Below are 16,180 nucleotides of genomic sequence, written 5' to 3'. Positions count from 1 at the left end.
TAATTTTCCTCACGGCTCCTCCTGTGGTGCCTTGTGCTGCTAGGTGTGTGGGGGAAGTGAGCGAGCAGCTCGGTGGTGCTCAGCTGTCTGCCTGTGTGAACCACGTTTTGTGGTTCACAGATCAGTTCTAGATCTTCAAGGTCAGGATATCTGTTTCTTCCTCAGAGTGCTGTACATCACTATTGATATTTTTCGTGAGGTATGGAGCAAAATATTTGTTGTTCATCCCTAGATATAAAGTACTCTTGTCTATCACAGTTATAGCTATCTTGTCTGAGGACTTGGAAGGTTTGAGAACATGGATCTTTCCTCCCCTTTTACAGCTAAATTGGCCTTTTTTTCTCTCCCTTACCCAACCTACTTTCTCATTGTATCCCGCCTTTGCACTGCAGCTGTTCACTGGAGGTGAAGTTAATGTATGTTAACTTCACTTCCCTACTTTTGTTTGCATCTTGCATGACCATACTCACTCTTTTCTTCACAAAAGAAAATCTCCCTCCAATGTGACCTGTGTGGCTGCTCCTACATGACCTTCAAACTTCTTGGCAAGATTCACTTTATCATTAACTCTTTCTTGTGTTAGTGGCTGAGTTATAGATGGATCTCTGTCCTTCCATGAAGAAGGAGGAAAGTACGAGGAGAATTTTCTTTGCATGGATGGGCAGCTTATTATTTTTTGTTCACGAGAGGAAATCATTCATTTTCCTGGCTTTTCAGTTTTCTAAGATTTTCTGCTATCTGTTAATATGACCATCTGGTTAATGCCCCTAACATCATGGTATCTTTGTTTCTCTTCAGCATCCTTATCCCCTTGGAATACATGCTTTTGCATGTGGCAGGGATTTTTATTGCTTTTAAAACAGGAAGATATGAAGAAAGAGATCAGGAGAAAAAGGAGCATTCACTTGAGTATTTCAGCCTCTAAGGAGGTTGCCAGTTATTGAAGGGCTTTTATGAAGGGGAAGATTTTGCAGCATTACCAAATTCTGATTCTTACTTCTAAAGCTACTTGTACATGCAAGCTTCTCTCAATAAGATTGATTTGTTCATGGCTCTCTTAAAGTATATTTCACATAGTCTCACTGTTGTAGATCTGCTGTGGTATTTCTTAAGATGAGTTTGATGTTGCTGGGACATGAGCGACTACTGTATTCTAACAGGCATTGGGAGTGAACAGTGAATGAACAGTCTGAAAGCAGAGCTGCCATGCATTTGTCTGCCTAAAACTGGATGGAGATCTTGTACTAACTGGAGCCTACATGCTGTCATTCTGCTTACATCCTTGTGATTTACAACATTGTGCAGTGAAAGCCAATAACACATCTAGAAGAACAAGTGTGGAAGAAGGCAAAAATATTTTCCAGGATGCATTGTTTAGAAATCGAGACTGTCTGGATGTCAGAGCACATGAAGGTGATCAGCTACAGTGTGAGAAAGGCCCTGCGTAACGTTTGGACAGCACATCTTGCATGGGGGGTGCTATCACAGATTGACAGTTGTTGCTTCTACTAAGTTAGTAAATGGGAAGAGTAATATATAGGTCCTTCCTGCCCAATACCTTTTCCTTCAGACGAATGTAAACTGAGGGTGGTATACCTGCACCTTTTTTTTTTTTTTTTTTTTTTTTTTTTTTTTTTGCCAGCAGTTGCATAGAAAAAATTGTAGAAAAATTCTCCCAGGAACATGAGATATGTTCTACCCCTGTGGTCACTGTCTCCCACTTCTAGAAAGATAATAAGGTGAGTTTGAGGACTTGAGGAGTGTAATCTGTTAATGAGTGTGGGATCCCTGCCAGAGCTAGTTCTAGGCCTCCCGTAAATGGAGTCTGTTCCTGCTCTGATCAGTGATTCTTGACTTATGTTGAAACTAGTTATGCTTTTAGCAGTGTTAATTCTGGCTGTTCTCCATCATCTCAGCCAAGATGGTGACCACTATAATGACCCTTCATGAGTATTCATTGTTCATTCATCACTGGCCAGTGTCTAAAAGTATACTTGGGTCACAAATGAGGAATTCGTAAACAGGACATTTTGAATACATGAGTAAACCTTTAGCTGGAAGCTGCAGCTACAGTTTGTGCAACATTAGGTTAATACTGTACTAACCAGCTTGCAATTTGTAGCACTGAAGTTGTAGAAAACAAGAAGAAAATTATAGAAAGGAGAAGCCATGTGTATCAGCTTGCAAATATCTTGTAAATATGAACTCAGGCTAAAGATACTGTTTTCAAACACAAATATGCATCCATCTTTAAGCCGTTAAGTCAGAGAGATCTTAATGCTAGAATTATTACTAATGAGATCTACATACTGCTGTCACAAGTCATTCTGGATCAATCTCAGGTGACTGCTTGCAAAGGAGTTGGTTCCCAGAGGAGGGAATTGATTTAGAGCCCCCTGAATATGAGTATTCTGGATTCTGAAGCCTGAGAGTCCTTGCACAGACTATATATTTTGGGGCAGACTATATGTATTTTGGAGCAAAAAAAAGGTCACTGATTATCTTACAACTTTTTCAATCTAATTTTCTTTAGTTTCCTTAGTTGCTGTTTTTCAAAGGAGCATTTGCAAGGAAACTGGTGTTGCCGCATGGCTTCTTAGCTAAGAGAAAGCTCTCTAGCTCTGGTTCTAGAGTGGAAATCTTGGAAAAAGGGCAGTTTATTCCCCTCTGTTTCAAGGAGTCGCACGTTCACGTGTGTGCTTATTTGTATAGCGAAATACTCAAGGCATCTCTGTGGACTTTGCAAAATAGTTAAAGTTGCAACAATTATGTACCTAGAAATAGCTCAAGTACAGCTTGGAACACAAGTTTATTTCCCCAAAGGTGTTTGCAGGATGGTGGATGGGAACAGGACAAGCCAAGGATAGTTCAGCTAATGGTAACCTTTCCTGCAAATTGCCTTGGGATCTTTAAATGCTTCTCAAATCCTAGCGAGAGGCTGCAAGATTTGCCCTTATTCTGATGTCTGATCCAAAAAGCAGTAAGTTGTTCTGACAGGGCAGGTCTCCCCGAGAGCCATGCAGAGAAGTCAGGGTCGGACGTGAGCCCGGCCTTGGGGTTGTGCTGGAACTCAACACTTTGGGGACTTGAATTATTTCAGATGAGCCATACTCTGACAGGTAGGGACTGCAGGAATCGGAATTACTGACAAGGAGATTACTCCTAAAATTACTGGACGGGGGAAAAGGGAGGAGGAACCGTTACAATTATTTGCTGCAACCAAGTTATGCGAGACGTGTTTGGGGAACAAAGGAAGGCTTTGTTTCTTCATCTGGTCACTCTGACACTTCCCAAGAGCTTTAAATTGGAAGGAGAACAAGCAGAGCCTTGCTCTGCAAATAGCTCAGGTGCCCGTGTGGGGCGATGCGATCAGCACTGAGTGTTCAGTGTTATTATTGCTCACATCTGCCCACAGGCCTCAGCCGGCGCTGCAGCCATGCGGTGCCACATCAACAGGCCCAGGCCCTGCCCTGCAGCATTCAGCAAGCAGTTCTGTGGGATGGATGGCAACAGGGGAGCTGGGGAGAGGTGTGAGGCAGAAATTGCTAGAACCAGCATGTTTGCACAGCGGCAGCAGTCACAGCCAGTTTTCTCCCCAGGTTCTGCCAGGCTTTGTAGGATTCGTGGCAGAGGGAAAGCTTTAACGGGGGTTTGATGCAAGGGAAGATGGCACCTCTGCGGGGAGATTTTTACCATGATTTACAGGGCAGGCTGTGAGAAAGCATAGAGGTGTCTGAAGGAGAAGTGATAGAATGTGTTATCTTTAGTCAGAGAAGAAAGTTTTCTGCTGTGACAGAGAATTAGATTTAAGAGCTAAGGAGAGACCAAGCAGTAGCTTAGAGGAAAGGCTTGAGCTCTTCTATCAATCCCACAGAAATATTTATAGTATCAAAACATGCGCTATCAGGATGAAAAATGGAAACCTCAGAAACAGTGTTTCGATGTTTTTTAGCTGCTGGGGCTCTCAAGAAGAAATCCATTATGTTCGATTTCATCATGCAAAGAAGCTGTGCGTTCTCGCTGCTCTCCTCGTGAACGATCCCAGCAGGCAGCAGGACAGACAGGAGCTTCCAGCTTTCACCCAGTGCCACTTTCAGTGCTCAGCCCAAGCTGCTGCTTCAGGCACAGCCAGCGAAATCCCCCTGAGTGTGCTATGCAGTGCTGTGCAGCCGCAGACCTTGGGGATGAAATCTGGGTGCCCTAGGGCTAGCATCTGCTCTACCTACGCTTCTTACATGAGAGAAGTACGAATCAGAAGGATTTTGTCACAGTTGTACAGTTTTGGTGGGGATGGGCTCTAATTTCCTTAAGATAAGAGCTGCTCCCACTCTTCAATTTCATTTACTGAGCATGACATATATTTTTACTCTGTTTATCGTGGGATTGAGAAGGAAGTAATTTTGAAGCACAGAGCCAGAAACAATCAATTTGAAATGTCAAAATGATTTTTTTTTTCCAAAACATTTTTTTTCAAGTAAAAGTGTCCTAAAACGGGGTTTATTTCTTCTCCATGGAAAACTTCCACTTTAGTACACTGGTATTTTTCACTTGAGAAAATAATGAGCTTTGGTGAGGAGAAAAGCTGGTGCTCAGCATGGTACAGAACTGGGAGAGGTGAGTGAAAGGGAAATGTGATGAAAGCTCCAAGAAGGAAGTCGGTCCTTGTGGTTGCAGGATGGCTGAAGAAGGGAGTCTCAGCATCTGGTATGAGATGATTAGAGCAAGGAACTTGGCAGCTAGGAATGACAGATGCAGATTTTTTACGTTTAGTGAGGAGTCAGTAGCCCATTGCGTGGGGGAATCAATCAGGGGTAATGCCCAGATTGCCTGCTTGTTGTTACCACTGTGACAGAGATGGGACAGGAGCTGGGAGAACAAGGTAAGATTTACTGGGAATGATCAAGAGCACAGGTTAAGAAAAGGCGTATTTATATGTATATATGTGTATATGTATGTTATGTATCAGGAAGACAGGAAGTGAGATTAGATGGCTGACAAGGACCATGAATAAAGTTATCTCTCCCAGAACAATGCTAAATCTTGTTTGCCCAAAGAACAGTCTTTAAAAATTATTTTCCCCTTCTTTCTCTTTTTTTTTGATGTATAAGAACGGAAGTGCTGTAATGAATCCTCCCTTGACACTGCTCATGGATGCAGGATCTTCGTATCACATCATGGCTGCACTCTGAACAACCAGAAATCTCAGCATCTGACTTGAAAAGTTGAATTAATGGGAGCAAAACATTCCCCTAGGGCTGTACAAGAGAGACAGGATTTAGAGCATGTTGGAAAGAAAAATGTTAGCCAGCAATTTATTCATAACTCTGAAAAAGGACTTTCTGCTCATGGTAGACAATAGATTGTTCCCAACCTTCCTGGGCACAGTGTGCCCCCAGATTTTGCCATAAGAGCCTTTAAGATTGAGTCCCTACTGAGGTGGCTAAAAGCAGACGCAGAGCATGATCCCTCAGAAGATCTGTGCATGCTTCCCAGTGCTGCAGCTGCCCTCAGCTGTGCTCATTCACTTCAACAACAACTGGTAGTGTCTAATTTCTGATGGGGAAACCCCTGAAATTAGCTCTGCTTTAACGACAGTACTTGATCATCTGTGTTCCATGCCTGCATTGCATTCAGCAGGAACACCCGCAGTGTGCTGTTGTGCAGTATAGCTCATGAGGTATTGAGAGGGGAACAGAGATGCAGTCTGGAAAAGGGAGGTGAAGTTTACTCTGGATTTGGACTCCAGTTCCCTTTCAGAGTTTATTGCCTTCTCACTTGCAGCTGTTTCTGATGGCTCTGAGGCTGGGATTGCAGAAACATCCGGGAAAGAATGCACGAGTGCTTACAACCCCGTAGCTCAGAACTATTCATGTGGCAGACTGTGGACTGAACAGTTCCTGGCCTTCCCCAAAATCTCAGCTGTGACATGCACTGCGGTTCCTGAGTACGATCAAATAGCTTTTCCTAGTTTCCCATAAAGCAGGTGTAATTTTCGTGATTATTTTCAGGCATGAGGAAGCATGTTGCTTGAATTAGGCACTGCATCCAGCTGAGCAGACTTGGGGAAGACCATGCAGTGGACTTGAAGTAAGATGATTCAAATGGCCTGGCTTTAAAAACCATACCCACAGCAGGTAAGTCTCTGCTGGGACTCCCATGTCAAAGCAGAAACATCCTTCCCCGGACCTGAGAGACACAGCTTGTTCCTCTTTAAATCTGTGCTGTGTGCTGCAGTGCTCTGCATTGTTGCCATGGCAGAAATCTCCCCATAGTAATAACCTCTTTCAGGGAAGGTTAAAAAGAGACAGTGCACATGCTCAGAAAAGCTGCACTTGTTCTGTTAGCAGTTCGCAGCGGCCATTTCAAAGAGACCACCACAAAGACACGAGAGAGATCAGGTACTGATATTTTTTTCCTTTGTTGGAGGGGGCGACTTTTCTCTTACAAATAGAACCGTGCACATGTCTGTGTTTGTGGTTACACTGCAGAGAGAGACCACCCTGGAAGCCTGTCATGATCATTCCTCACAGATAGCAAATTCCCACAGAATTACTGAGAGGCAGTACTTAAATGTGGCCTGAGGTGACTGCTGCGCTCAGGGAGCAATTATTTGGCAGCACGGCTCACATAGGAAGCTGAGGTGAGGTTGGGGTGGTCAGTGTGTGAGGTACCATGAAAAAAATTGAGCACTCTATCTGCCTTGTTTTTTTGAACCTCTGTAGCACTGATAGTTGACTGTGAGAACAGCCTTCACAGCAGATTGCTTCTAAATAATGGGAGGAATAGGAAACCCTGTTCTGGGATTACAGAAATTATCAGACGTATTACTTGGTATGGGTGCAAATACATTTATTACTCTATATGTGCTTGTGTGTGTCTTTCTTCTGAGCCATCCTCTGATCCTACGTTTAGATTGAGGTGCACAGGAAGGGGATGTGTGTAATGCTGCACCTTTCCTGGATAAATGGCTGGTTTGAACAGGCTGCAAGTGTTCGTACAGAATTTGCAGCTTCAGGTTAGCTGTGTCTGTAACAGTGACTTGGCATGTATCAAAGAGTAGACTTGTTCAATTCTGTATTTGTGGCAAGATGGGAAAAAACCTTTCCCTTTCTGTCTCCCTCTATGGTACTTCCACATGTGAAGTACAGGCTACTTGGGGGAATGCTATTCTCCTGCATTCAGCACACGTGCACTTGATGTTCATATGCAGCATCTTTTGTTTAGTAGGTACCTACTTAAAAATGAAGAAGAAATGGCCTGTTGTCCTGCTTTCCTGGACTTAGCTAAAGAAATTCTTCATGTGGATTTTATTGTGTTGTTACAATCTTATTTGATTCTTTCTTTTCTTTGAACATACAGGACCGGAAGGTCAACTTGGCTGAACTAAGGATCATCTTTTTAGTTTGCAAGGATGCTTGAGGCTTGTGATTGAAATCTCTACCAGGCAGTTGCAGCTTGAGCCAGTCCAAGGTTCCTGTGTTTGCTCTTGATCTGAACAGTTTACTTGTTGGATCAAGAAAATACTTTGTTTGATGCCTTTGTACTTATCAAACATTTAACATTTGTACGAAAGAGTGGGTGTTGCAGGACCAGATTGTACCTGTATTCAGGACATGGTGTGGCCTGGCTGTGATATTCAGAAACGAATAAAGCAAAAAACTTGTTTTGAGGTTCAAGTCAATCTCAGGCAGCTCTAAAAATGTCCTTACAAGCTTGATCTCAAGGTCTAACAGCAAGCCAGCAGTCCAGATTCATGTTCTGGTCTCTGACTGTGTCGTTAGAAAAAAGACTGAAGTCACAGTGGGGGCAAAGTTGATGGCATCCCGGTATTCACATGAAACCAAAACCAGAGACTTTAGGCCTCCTTCACATCTATGGACATTCGCCATTGGGTTTTATGTGCAATGCTGGAAAAGTATAGAGAACTTCTGTCTGTGCTATAGATCTTCTGATTGCTTTTTTATTAGTTTTATTTTGTTGTTTCTTTTCTTTCAAAGGAGAACAGCCAATGCTTTAGCCATCAGGCACATAAAGTCCTTTGTAACAATTTGTAATGTTCCTCCCTGACTTGTTTCTGTCCCTTGATAAAGAGAGAAGCGCCCGTTCCCACGATGCTGGTACCCTGCCTTCTGAGAAGACTGGTCCTAACAGTTCCTTTAGTTTTTGTGGCTGCACTACTTCTCATGGAGCCTGCTAGATCTGATCAAGAAGCAGGAACAGCCATACCAGCTGAAAGTATGTACCATACAGCTCTCTCATTCATCTTGTACTGTAGTTTTAATGTTGCAAGGCACCACATTGCTGAAGCTTGTCCAAATAATTTAGACTGTTTTGGAAGTTTCTCGTTTACATTGTTTTAAAACTATGATCTGAAAGTATGTACTGTTTTCCTTCTTCATCCAAGGCTCTCTAGTCTCTTACCCTTGTCTCCTGCCTATTGCTGTCTTGCTTGCATATGCAGTCCAGCAATGTTCTGCACTTTTTATTTTGTGCAGCCCTTTCATTGTGTTAGTCTTTTCTATGCCATGAATCACTACCTTTACTTTTCAGAGACATTCTTGAGACTTACTTATTTCAACTGGCATTGAAATCCATCTTTTGTTTCATTCTTGGTAAAGTTAGAAGTTCTTATTTTAAAATTTCACAGTGAAGATGTCAGGAAAGCACAACTTGTCAACTGTTAGCCTTGCTACCTTCAACCACCTAAGCCTCCTTGCTAATCTGTATTGAGTTTAATTTATGTTATCAACATAATGGCAGGTCCATGCATCAAGTTGTTTAAGTGGAAAGTGCTGTTCTCTCCTTGTATCTAGTGTATGTAAGGTAACATTAAGGTTGAGTTGTGATTCAGCGGTGAGAGAGGAGTCTTTAATCCGTGATATTTATTTTATCTCTCTCTCTCCCCCCCCCCCCTTTTTTTTTGTTTTTAAACTAGCCAGTTAAAGAATTTGGCAGACTCCTTTTCTCCATGCAGGCAGGATCCCCCTCTGCTGTTAGCACACAGGTCATGAGCTGGAGGCTTCTACTCCAATTCACCACAGGAATGTAGTAATCAGTCAAATATCAGTGTTTGCAAAACAGGCAGACAGACACTGCAGGATATTCCAACCTCAGTCTAGGTTTTATCCTTTCTTCTTTACCATACTTCAAAGAGAAACTGTGCCTGTGCTCAGAGTTCCTTACTTGCCCAATATTTCCTGTAAAGTTGTCAGAGAAGCACAGGCACTGAGAAGCAAATAAGAGTATATACAGAGCCTTATCATTCTAAGACATCTTATCATGTCTCTATTTGTTCAGTCTCTGTACTGCTGTTTGTTCTAGAGCAGCTTTGTGTTACGATGATCAAGGCAAAGCAAGCCTTGTGACCTTAAGCGTGGATTATCTGGATATCTTAAACACTACAATTATTCCAGAATGCATCAGTTCTGCTTATCAGCAATACCCTCTAATGATAGGGCATTGAGTTTATCTGCTGCTTGCTTCACTAGCTTCCTACAAAGGTGTATTGTATTCAAAGTTGAAGTTGAAGTGATCTATCTTAGTGATAAGGATATCATCTGTATTCCATTAGCTTTGTGTTTTAAGTTCAAGTTTGTGAGATTAGGAGACAGAATTTTCCTGGGAAAACAGGATCATAGTTTTAGAGATCATTTCTGGAGAAGATGAGGTTGAACATGTGGTCAGGCATTGTGGGACAAAATGGAAGACTCAAGTTATAGGTTTAGTATTTCCACACTTCTACAAATGGTGACAAGAGAAGAGAGATAGTGGAAAGGGGAAGAGGAAAAGATGTATGTGGAGAACAACAACGGAGGAAGCACAGGAGAAAGAAATACGATTTTTTTATTTTAATGCAAATTTGTCAAAGTCATTCTTTTGCCATTGAGACACGGGGTGGACCATCATGATGGACCTCTTAGAAAAACCTGGATTATTTAAGAGTACATATGTCAGTATTCACTGTGGACCTTCTTCTGTAGTTCATCTTGCTCAGAATCACTGTTTATTCCTTCTACTTAGTACTTCATGCTCTGTTCTCTACTAAATGCTCTCGTAGGCCGTCCCTGTGTTGACTGCCATGCATTCGAGTTCATGCAGAGGGCTCTGCAGGATTTAAAGAAAACGGCCTATAATCTAGATACACGGGTAAGGAAACATTCAACTTCTTTTTGTTTTTTTGTTTGTTTGTTTGCTTGTTTCTTGCTTTGATTTTGTATTTTATTATGGCAGAAAATGCTGTGGATAGCAGTAGATAAGGTGGATGGATGTTGCACAGGGCACTATCAGTTGACTGTAGAGTCCTATCTTCTAAGGTGATGCTGGGTAACTACATTTCACTCCTCTAGGCAGTAATCTGTGGAATACTCAGTTGGGTTATCAGAGAAACTAGGAAGCTTAGTAAAGAGTGAACTGTCAGACCTAAGCTCTCTATCCTTCCCTTGGACAAGTTAGAGTCTTTAGCACTGCAGTGCGCACACCTTAATTTTTATGTTAGGGGGAGTAAGATCAGAACATCATACTTACTGCCCGAAAGGAGAGAGTCAGCTCAAACAAAAAACCACACTAAATTGAAATACGCTATTATACATGTTTCTGTCCTTAGAGAGAGGCTAAGGGAGGAAACATCATCTCATAGATTTTTTTTTTTTACATTGCTCTGGTTCTATAAAGGTGAAGCATGCCACAAACTAGAAGAGCATCACAAACAGAACTTGTTAGGCTTGTAGTCAGTGTGGAGAATTTGCCAAGGCTGGTATCCCCCTTCTGTGAGAGAAGTTGAATCTGTCCCTTGCTGCTGCAGCCTGCAGTGGCTCGCTGCATCCCAGCTGCTGTCAGATAGTAGTGCCTCGGTAGGGCATCTTTTCCCCTACCTCCCATGTCCCCTTTAGGTGAATTGCTGCATCTGCGTCTTGCACAGGCTTTTCAGCGGAAGGCATTTAAACTTCTCCGCGATTCTAATCTACAGTCAGGGTCATTCACAGTTCAAAGCCTGCAAACTGACATTTTTGAAGAATACTTTGAAGTAACTCCAAGCAGAGCGCATGATGAAAATGTAGGAATAAAGATGGTTTGAATTGTGACACACTTCAAGAAACAAACGTTCAAGCAGAACCAAATTAGCGTGTAGTGGATTTGCAGTTAAGCAAAATCTGTTCAGTAGGTACAGGTCAAGTGTATTTTGGGCTCTTTCATGAAGAAATCTTGTTAATGAATACATCTGCTGAGTACTGTATACAGCCAAAACGAGGTTCGGATTGTGCTGAAAAGTGATTCTATCACAACTTCTCCTTCTGTTAAGAACTTTTGAACTTTTCGCTAGAATTTCTAAATATCAATTCAAAAATATCTCGAGTACTAAAATCTTCTCTGGTTGTCTGGCTATGGCAGTTACCTTTATGATACCTACAGATTGTATGTTGAGAGTGAAGCTTTGTAAAACATAGACTTCCAAAGCTGAAAGCTAATAATGAGGACTGAGCAGCTGAGCCCCAAAACCAGCAACTGTATTTTACTATTTCAAAATAAAAATAAAAGACAAGGCCAGGCTGGACGTGGCTCTGGGCAGCCTGGTCTAGTGGTTGGCAACCCTGCACTCAGCAGGGGGCTTGAAAATAGATGATCTTTGAGGTCCTTTTCAACCCAGGCCATTCTATGATTCTGTGAAGACAGCCAAGGAAAGGAAACAAGGTTATAAAAAAGGTTCTGCTGAAAAGGAGTATCCTATAGTTGAGTTTCACAGTTGTAGATTTGACAGCAAGCCTGAAAAAGCAGCCCCGTGTTATATTCTTGCCACAAATCTCTCTCTTTCTTACCACTTTCAAATCTGAACAATTGAATCCATATTGAATTCTTTCAGTGCCTCTGGATAGAACAGGCCTATTCCAGTTACTAAGGAATTCTGCCTAAATCTTCAAAAGACATGGAAATATTTAATATTTGAGGACTACTTGGATCACGGAAGTGCTGCCTACAGTGTTTCAATTCTTAGGGTTATTATTCTGCTGTAGCCCAATTTGATGCAAATTGAGTATTTTAAGACATATAAAAAGCCACTTATATATTTTACATTTGACTGTTTTGATCTGTTTTGTGGCTGAGTGGGGTAAATTTTCCTGTCCCAAAAATACAATGCCCTTTGTTAATATTCCCTCTGGATACACTCATTTCCTTGAAGAATTCTTTTAGTTGATGACTAAACAGCTTCTAACTGTGTTGGAGGGGGAGGGATTCCCAAAAGCTTAGAGAGGAAATTCCCATTAATTTCCTCCTGCAAATCTCACTCTGCAGTTCTGCACAGTGGAAACTCTGTAGTTTTTTTGCACAGCTCAGAGTTTTCTCACTTAATTTGGCCCCGTGTTGATCTGCATGGTGCCTAACAAAGCAGAATAACTCCAGCATAGGTCACCTAACTTTTTATGGAGGTCATAAGCTATAGCCTGTTCTTTTTACGAGACAAGCAATGCTTGTAACCTGCACTGAAGTGGTGATCACTTACTGACTGATGGACTGGATGCATTTTCCTCATGCAGTGAGAGAAGGGTCTCAGACCACCTCTGAGAGGCTGGCTGCTACTTGTGCAGGTACCAGATTTGTTTGTCCCCTTCCACATCCTGCTTTCCACCTGTTTGTTGCTGCTGGCCCCTTGGAGCAGGCTGCAGGCTGGATTAATTGTTTTAACTGCAGTAAACAACTCTGAGGAATCTTTTCTGGGAATACCCATGATTTTCCACTTAATAACCAAATTTGGTCGGTGCAGCTCTTATCACGAACTAGGAGAGGGCTGTTGTACTGCTACTACCATCAAAACGATTCCAGCAGCCCACAGCCAGCCCCCTGCTGCATCTGCAAGTTGCTCAGGACAGAGGCCAGCAGGGAGCAGGCAATAAAACAGCTCCCATAAAACAAATCCAGTCCATGGGCTACACAATCCACTATGTATCTGCACTATGAACACTTTCAAAATTCCAATCAATTTTTTCAGAGCTGACCAGTGGCTATTCCATTACAACTTTAAAAAGCTCTGGATCTGCTTTTTTTAATTTTTTTTAGCTGGAGCTTACCAGCTTTTTTGTAGGCTGAGAATCTGGGCTCTGCCCTGTTTTTTGTATTTCTTTGATGTGCTTTGACCCACCAAGGGGATAATAACAAATCTTTGTGCAAATGACTTTATAATCATGCTCACAGAACAGTCAGTAAAGATGTACTTAGTGCCATTCATTTTGTTCTTTATTTCTTTCTAAACTGTCAGTGGTTATTTGGAACATTCAGAGCCCATTAAGTAAGATGTACCCATGAAAGTAAAAACAAAGCTTGGAAATGTTATATATCTTTAATAAGATGGTAAGCAGCCTTGAGGCTTAACTCCAAAGCTGTCAGCTTCCCTTAGACAAACCATTGCAAAAGATGTCGAGGAGACGGTTAGAAGGTGGTGACTGAGTATCTTTCAGGTAATTAGCAAAGTCTAATCAGATCTTTGCAGCCTTGCAGGGTAGCTGAAATGATTGAAAGTGATATCTGATTTAAGATAATACCGCAGGGCTGCGTTGAGTGATTTGTCAGCTGAGAAAAAGACCTGCCCAACAGATGCCTCTTCCTGTACTGGGAAGGTAGGTTTTAAGCAGGATGTTTTAGCCCAGCTCTTCTCTGAGTGCCTTTGGCTGTGTAGGTCAATAGATATCATAACTTTCTAAAAAATAGCCTTTAATCATGTGGCCATCACAAGAGAGGCAAGTGAAGGGCGGCTTTCATTGGCATTTAGATGTGATAGTCTTTATAGTGCCCCTTTTTGTATAACTGCTTACACCAGTAACTAGTAATTTGGTAGGCGGACTTGGCACAGCTAGTTTGTCCCATAGCAATAAGGAGGAAGTTCTCTCTTGGATCAGAACGATTCCCAGATACATCTTCCTCTCGTGATAGACAGAGATGACTGGGTATAATAAATGAGGATATGACCTTGCTGTCAGGCAGCACTGCTCTCCTTCATGCATCCACTGAAGCCACAGGTTCCCCAACACAGACAGGAAAAGCAAGGCACGTGTGTGCTAGAGAGGAGGGATTCACAAATCTCCTTTATGCAGCTGTGCTGTCCATTCCCTGGTTCTCAGCTCACTCTTGCACAGGTGCAGGCATTTCAGATTGTACCCAGCTCCAGCTCAGGAAGTTCCCAGTCCACCCTTATTGCTCCAGAAAACCCTGCAGGCAGTAATCCTGGTTCAGGTGGAGGGGCTTTTGTTCTTTCAAGTTTGGGACTTCCTTTTTTAAAGAAGCCTGCAGTCCCATCACATGTTTTAACTATATTTCCATGTGCTAACTCAGCACCTAGTGTTTTTTAGGCTAACAGCATGTTAGCTATAACAGTAGTGAAACAAGAGAAGTTAAAACAGGTAAATTATACCTTGCTTTCTCTGTGTAACTTTCGGTAGTTAGACCAGACTGCAGTACTCTAAATTTAACTTTTTTGAGCCTGTTTTTAAATGAAAGAGAATTCCTGGTAGGTTTTTGTGTTTTTCATAAACCTCTCATTAACTTTGTAGCTTATGCTCCAGTGTGCACAATTGAAGTAAGATTGTAAGGAAGACAAAAAAAAAAAAAAAAATAGCAGCACCTAGACACATATTGAATGTGCTAATGTGAAAAAAATGAATGGGTACCAGACGGAATTTCTCCGCATCACGTGAAGCGCTGCCATGTGTGTATGCCAATTAATCATGCAGAAGTTAAACTACTTTGCAGCCAGAAAGCAATACCTCTGATTGTTATGCTAGGACTCATCTCATACAACTAATTCCAAATTTCAGAACAGAAGTGAGATTGACTTTTCTTTGGGAGCTAACTGGTTTTACAGTGCTGACGTTTCGTTTTTTTTATGTTGCTTTTGTCTCCTCCTCTTACAGACAGAAACACTGCTTCTTCAGGTGGAAAAGAGAAATCTGTGTGACTGTGTAACTGCAAATCTGCTGAACTGAATCCAGGAGGCCAACTGTATTGCCTGTTCAGCGGTTTTTAAAATGCAGCTGTATAAAACACAGCTTTTTGGAGCTCACGTTGCAAGCTCATACATCCCACTGTACTGAGGAAATGGGGGTTGTGTGTTATGTGTTTGTTCTGTTTGATGGATTTTAAATAGTCCTCTCTTTTCGCGTCACTGCATTGCCAGTAAGGGCTCAGTTTCAGTAAATCTGCTACTTGGTATTAGAGTGGGGAAAAATTTTGCTTGCTTTGATTTTTAAATCACAGTTGGCCAAGTGTAACCCACAGGATAAATAGAGCCAACAATGCTCTAGAGATGCTTGCAGCTGGTTTTGGTCTCTAACATTTTAGAGCATATCTCTGTAACAACTTACCCAATTATACTGAGACAGGTGGTTGTGGTCTCTGTGGGCTTTGCTGGTGTATTAAAGGTGATGGAAGTCCTTCCTGTTTGTTGTTTACACTGCGACCACATTCAAACATCCTGTTGGCTGTGAAGAGGCATGCATTATGAGGAGGTATATGTGTGCTGTGTTTAGACCAGAAGAGCTTATATGTTAGTGCTGAATTTCTGGCATCCTGTGTAAGAGTGTCATTGTCTTTAATTAAAGTCTTCAATTTCTTACCCTCCTGCCTGTGGCCTTACCTCTCTAACTAAACTGCTGGGACTTTACTGTAAGTAGATAAGAGGGGAGATTTAGAGACTGCTCTGCTAGTATTTATACAGGCTGCCTTTAGAGGGCTTCAGCTGATCCTGGTTAGAGTGGAATAGCTTCTCAGAGTTTCTTGGGTTTTGTTGCAGTCGGGTCTTCCTCATCTTGTTCTAGCTTGGCTTTGTTGTTCTACTTGCTCTGGACCTGCCTTGGCTCTCCTTTCCAGTGAAACCTTTGTTCCCCCTTCCAGTCTGGAATTACTTGCTCTCTAAGCCTAGGACTTTCTTGGTGAACCCCTGGTGCCCATCCTGATGATTGTGTGTGTAAGTTGCTGCAGATGTGGGTGTTGGGACTGATACTCCTCTGGTTTGCTGTCCCTATAGATCCAGCTAACAACCCCGCAGGAGCAATGTGTGGTATTCCCACCTGCTGTGAAGTGAGTGAACATGGTGCTGAGCAACACTGATATGTCACTCCCTGTCTGTAGGAGAGGGAAAGGGAATAAATTTCTCATTCTTTTGCTCAGAATCTGAAAAATGAGAGATTCCTTTCAG

The 16,180-nt window shown here is 42.2% G+C and overlaps 1 protein-coding gene across 3 annotated transcripts in view; it reads left to right on the top strand.

Annotated features, from left to right (window-relative positions):
- LOC110397475 (neuropeptide-like protein C4orf48 homolog) overlaps positions 1–15,600 on the top strand; it is a 28,568-nt gene extending 12,968 nt beyond the window's left edge. For 2 of the 3 annotated variants that reach the window (XM_021393806.1, XM_021393804.1), the window contains exons 2-4: positions 8,091–8,235; positions 10,058–10,146; positions 14,898–15,600. In XM_021393806.1, the coding sequence (XP_021249481.1) occupies positions 8,112–8,235; positions 10,058–10,146; positions 14,898–14,969 (285 nt within the window). In that variant the 5' untranslated portion in view covers positions 8,091–8,111 and the 3' untranslated portion in view covers positions 14,970–15,600. Of the gene's footprint in view, positions 1–6,490; positions 6,641–8,090; positions 8,236–10,057; positions 10,147–14,897 lie in introns of those variants that run through there. The other variant, XM_021393805.1, reaches the window with a different exon arrangement.

The sequence above is a fragment of the Numida meleagris genome, chromosome 4, assembly GCF_002078875.1.
Source record: "Numida meleagris isolate 19003 breed g44 Domestic line chromosome 4, NumMel1.0, whole genome shotgun sequence".
Taxonomy (NCBI): domain Eukaryota; kingdom Metazoa; phylum Chordata; class Aves; order Galliformes; family Numididae; genus Numida; species Numida meleagris.
Note: the sequence above shows the minus strand (reverse complement) of the source record. Positions and strands in the feature narration are given on the sequence as shown.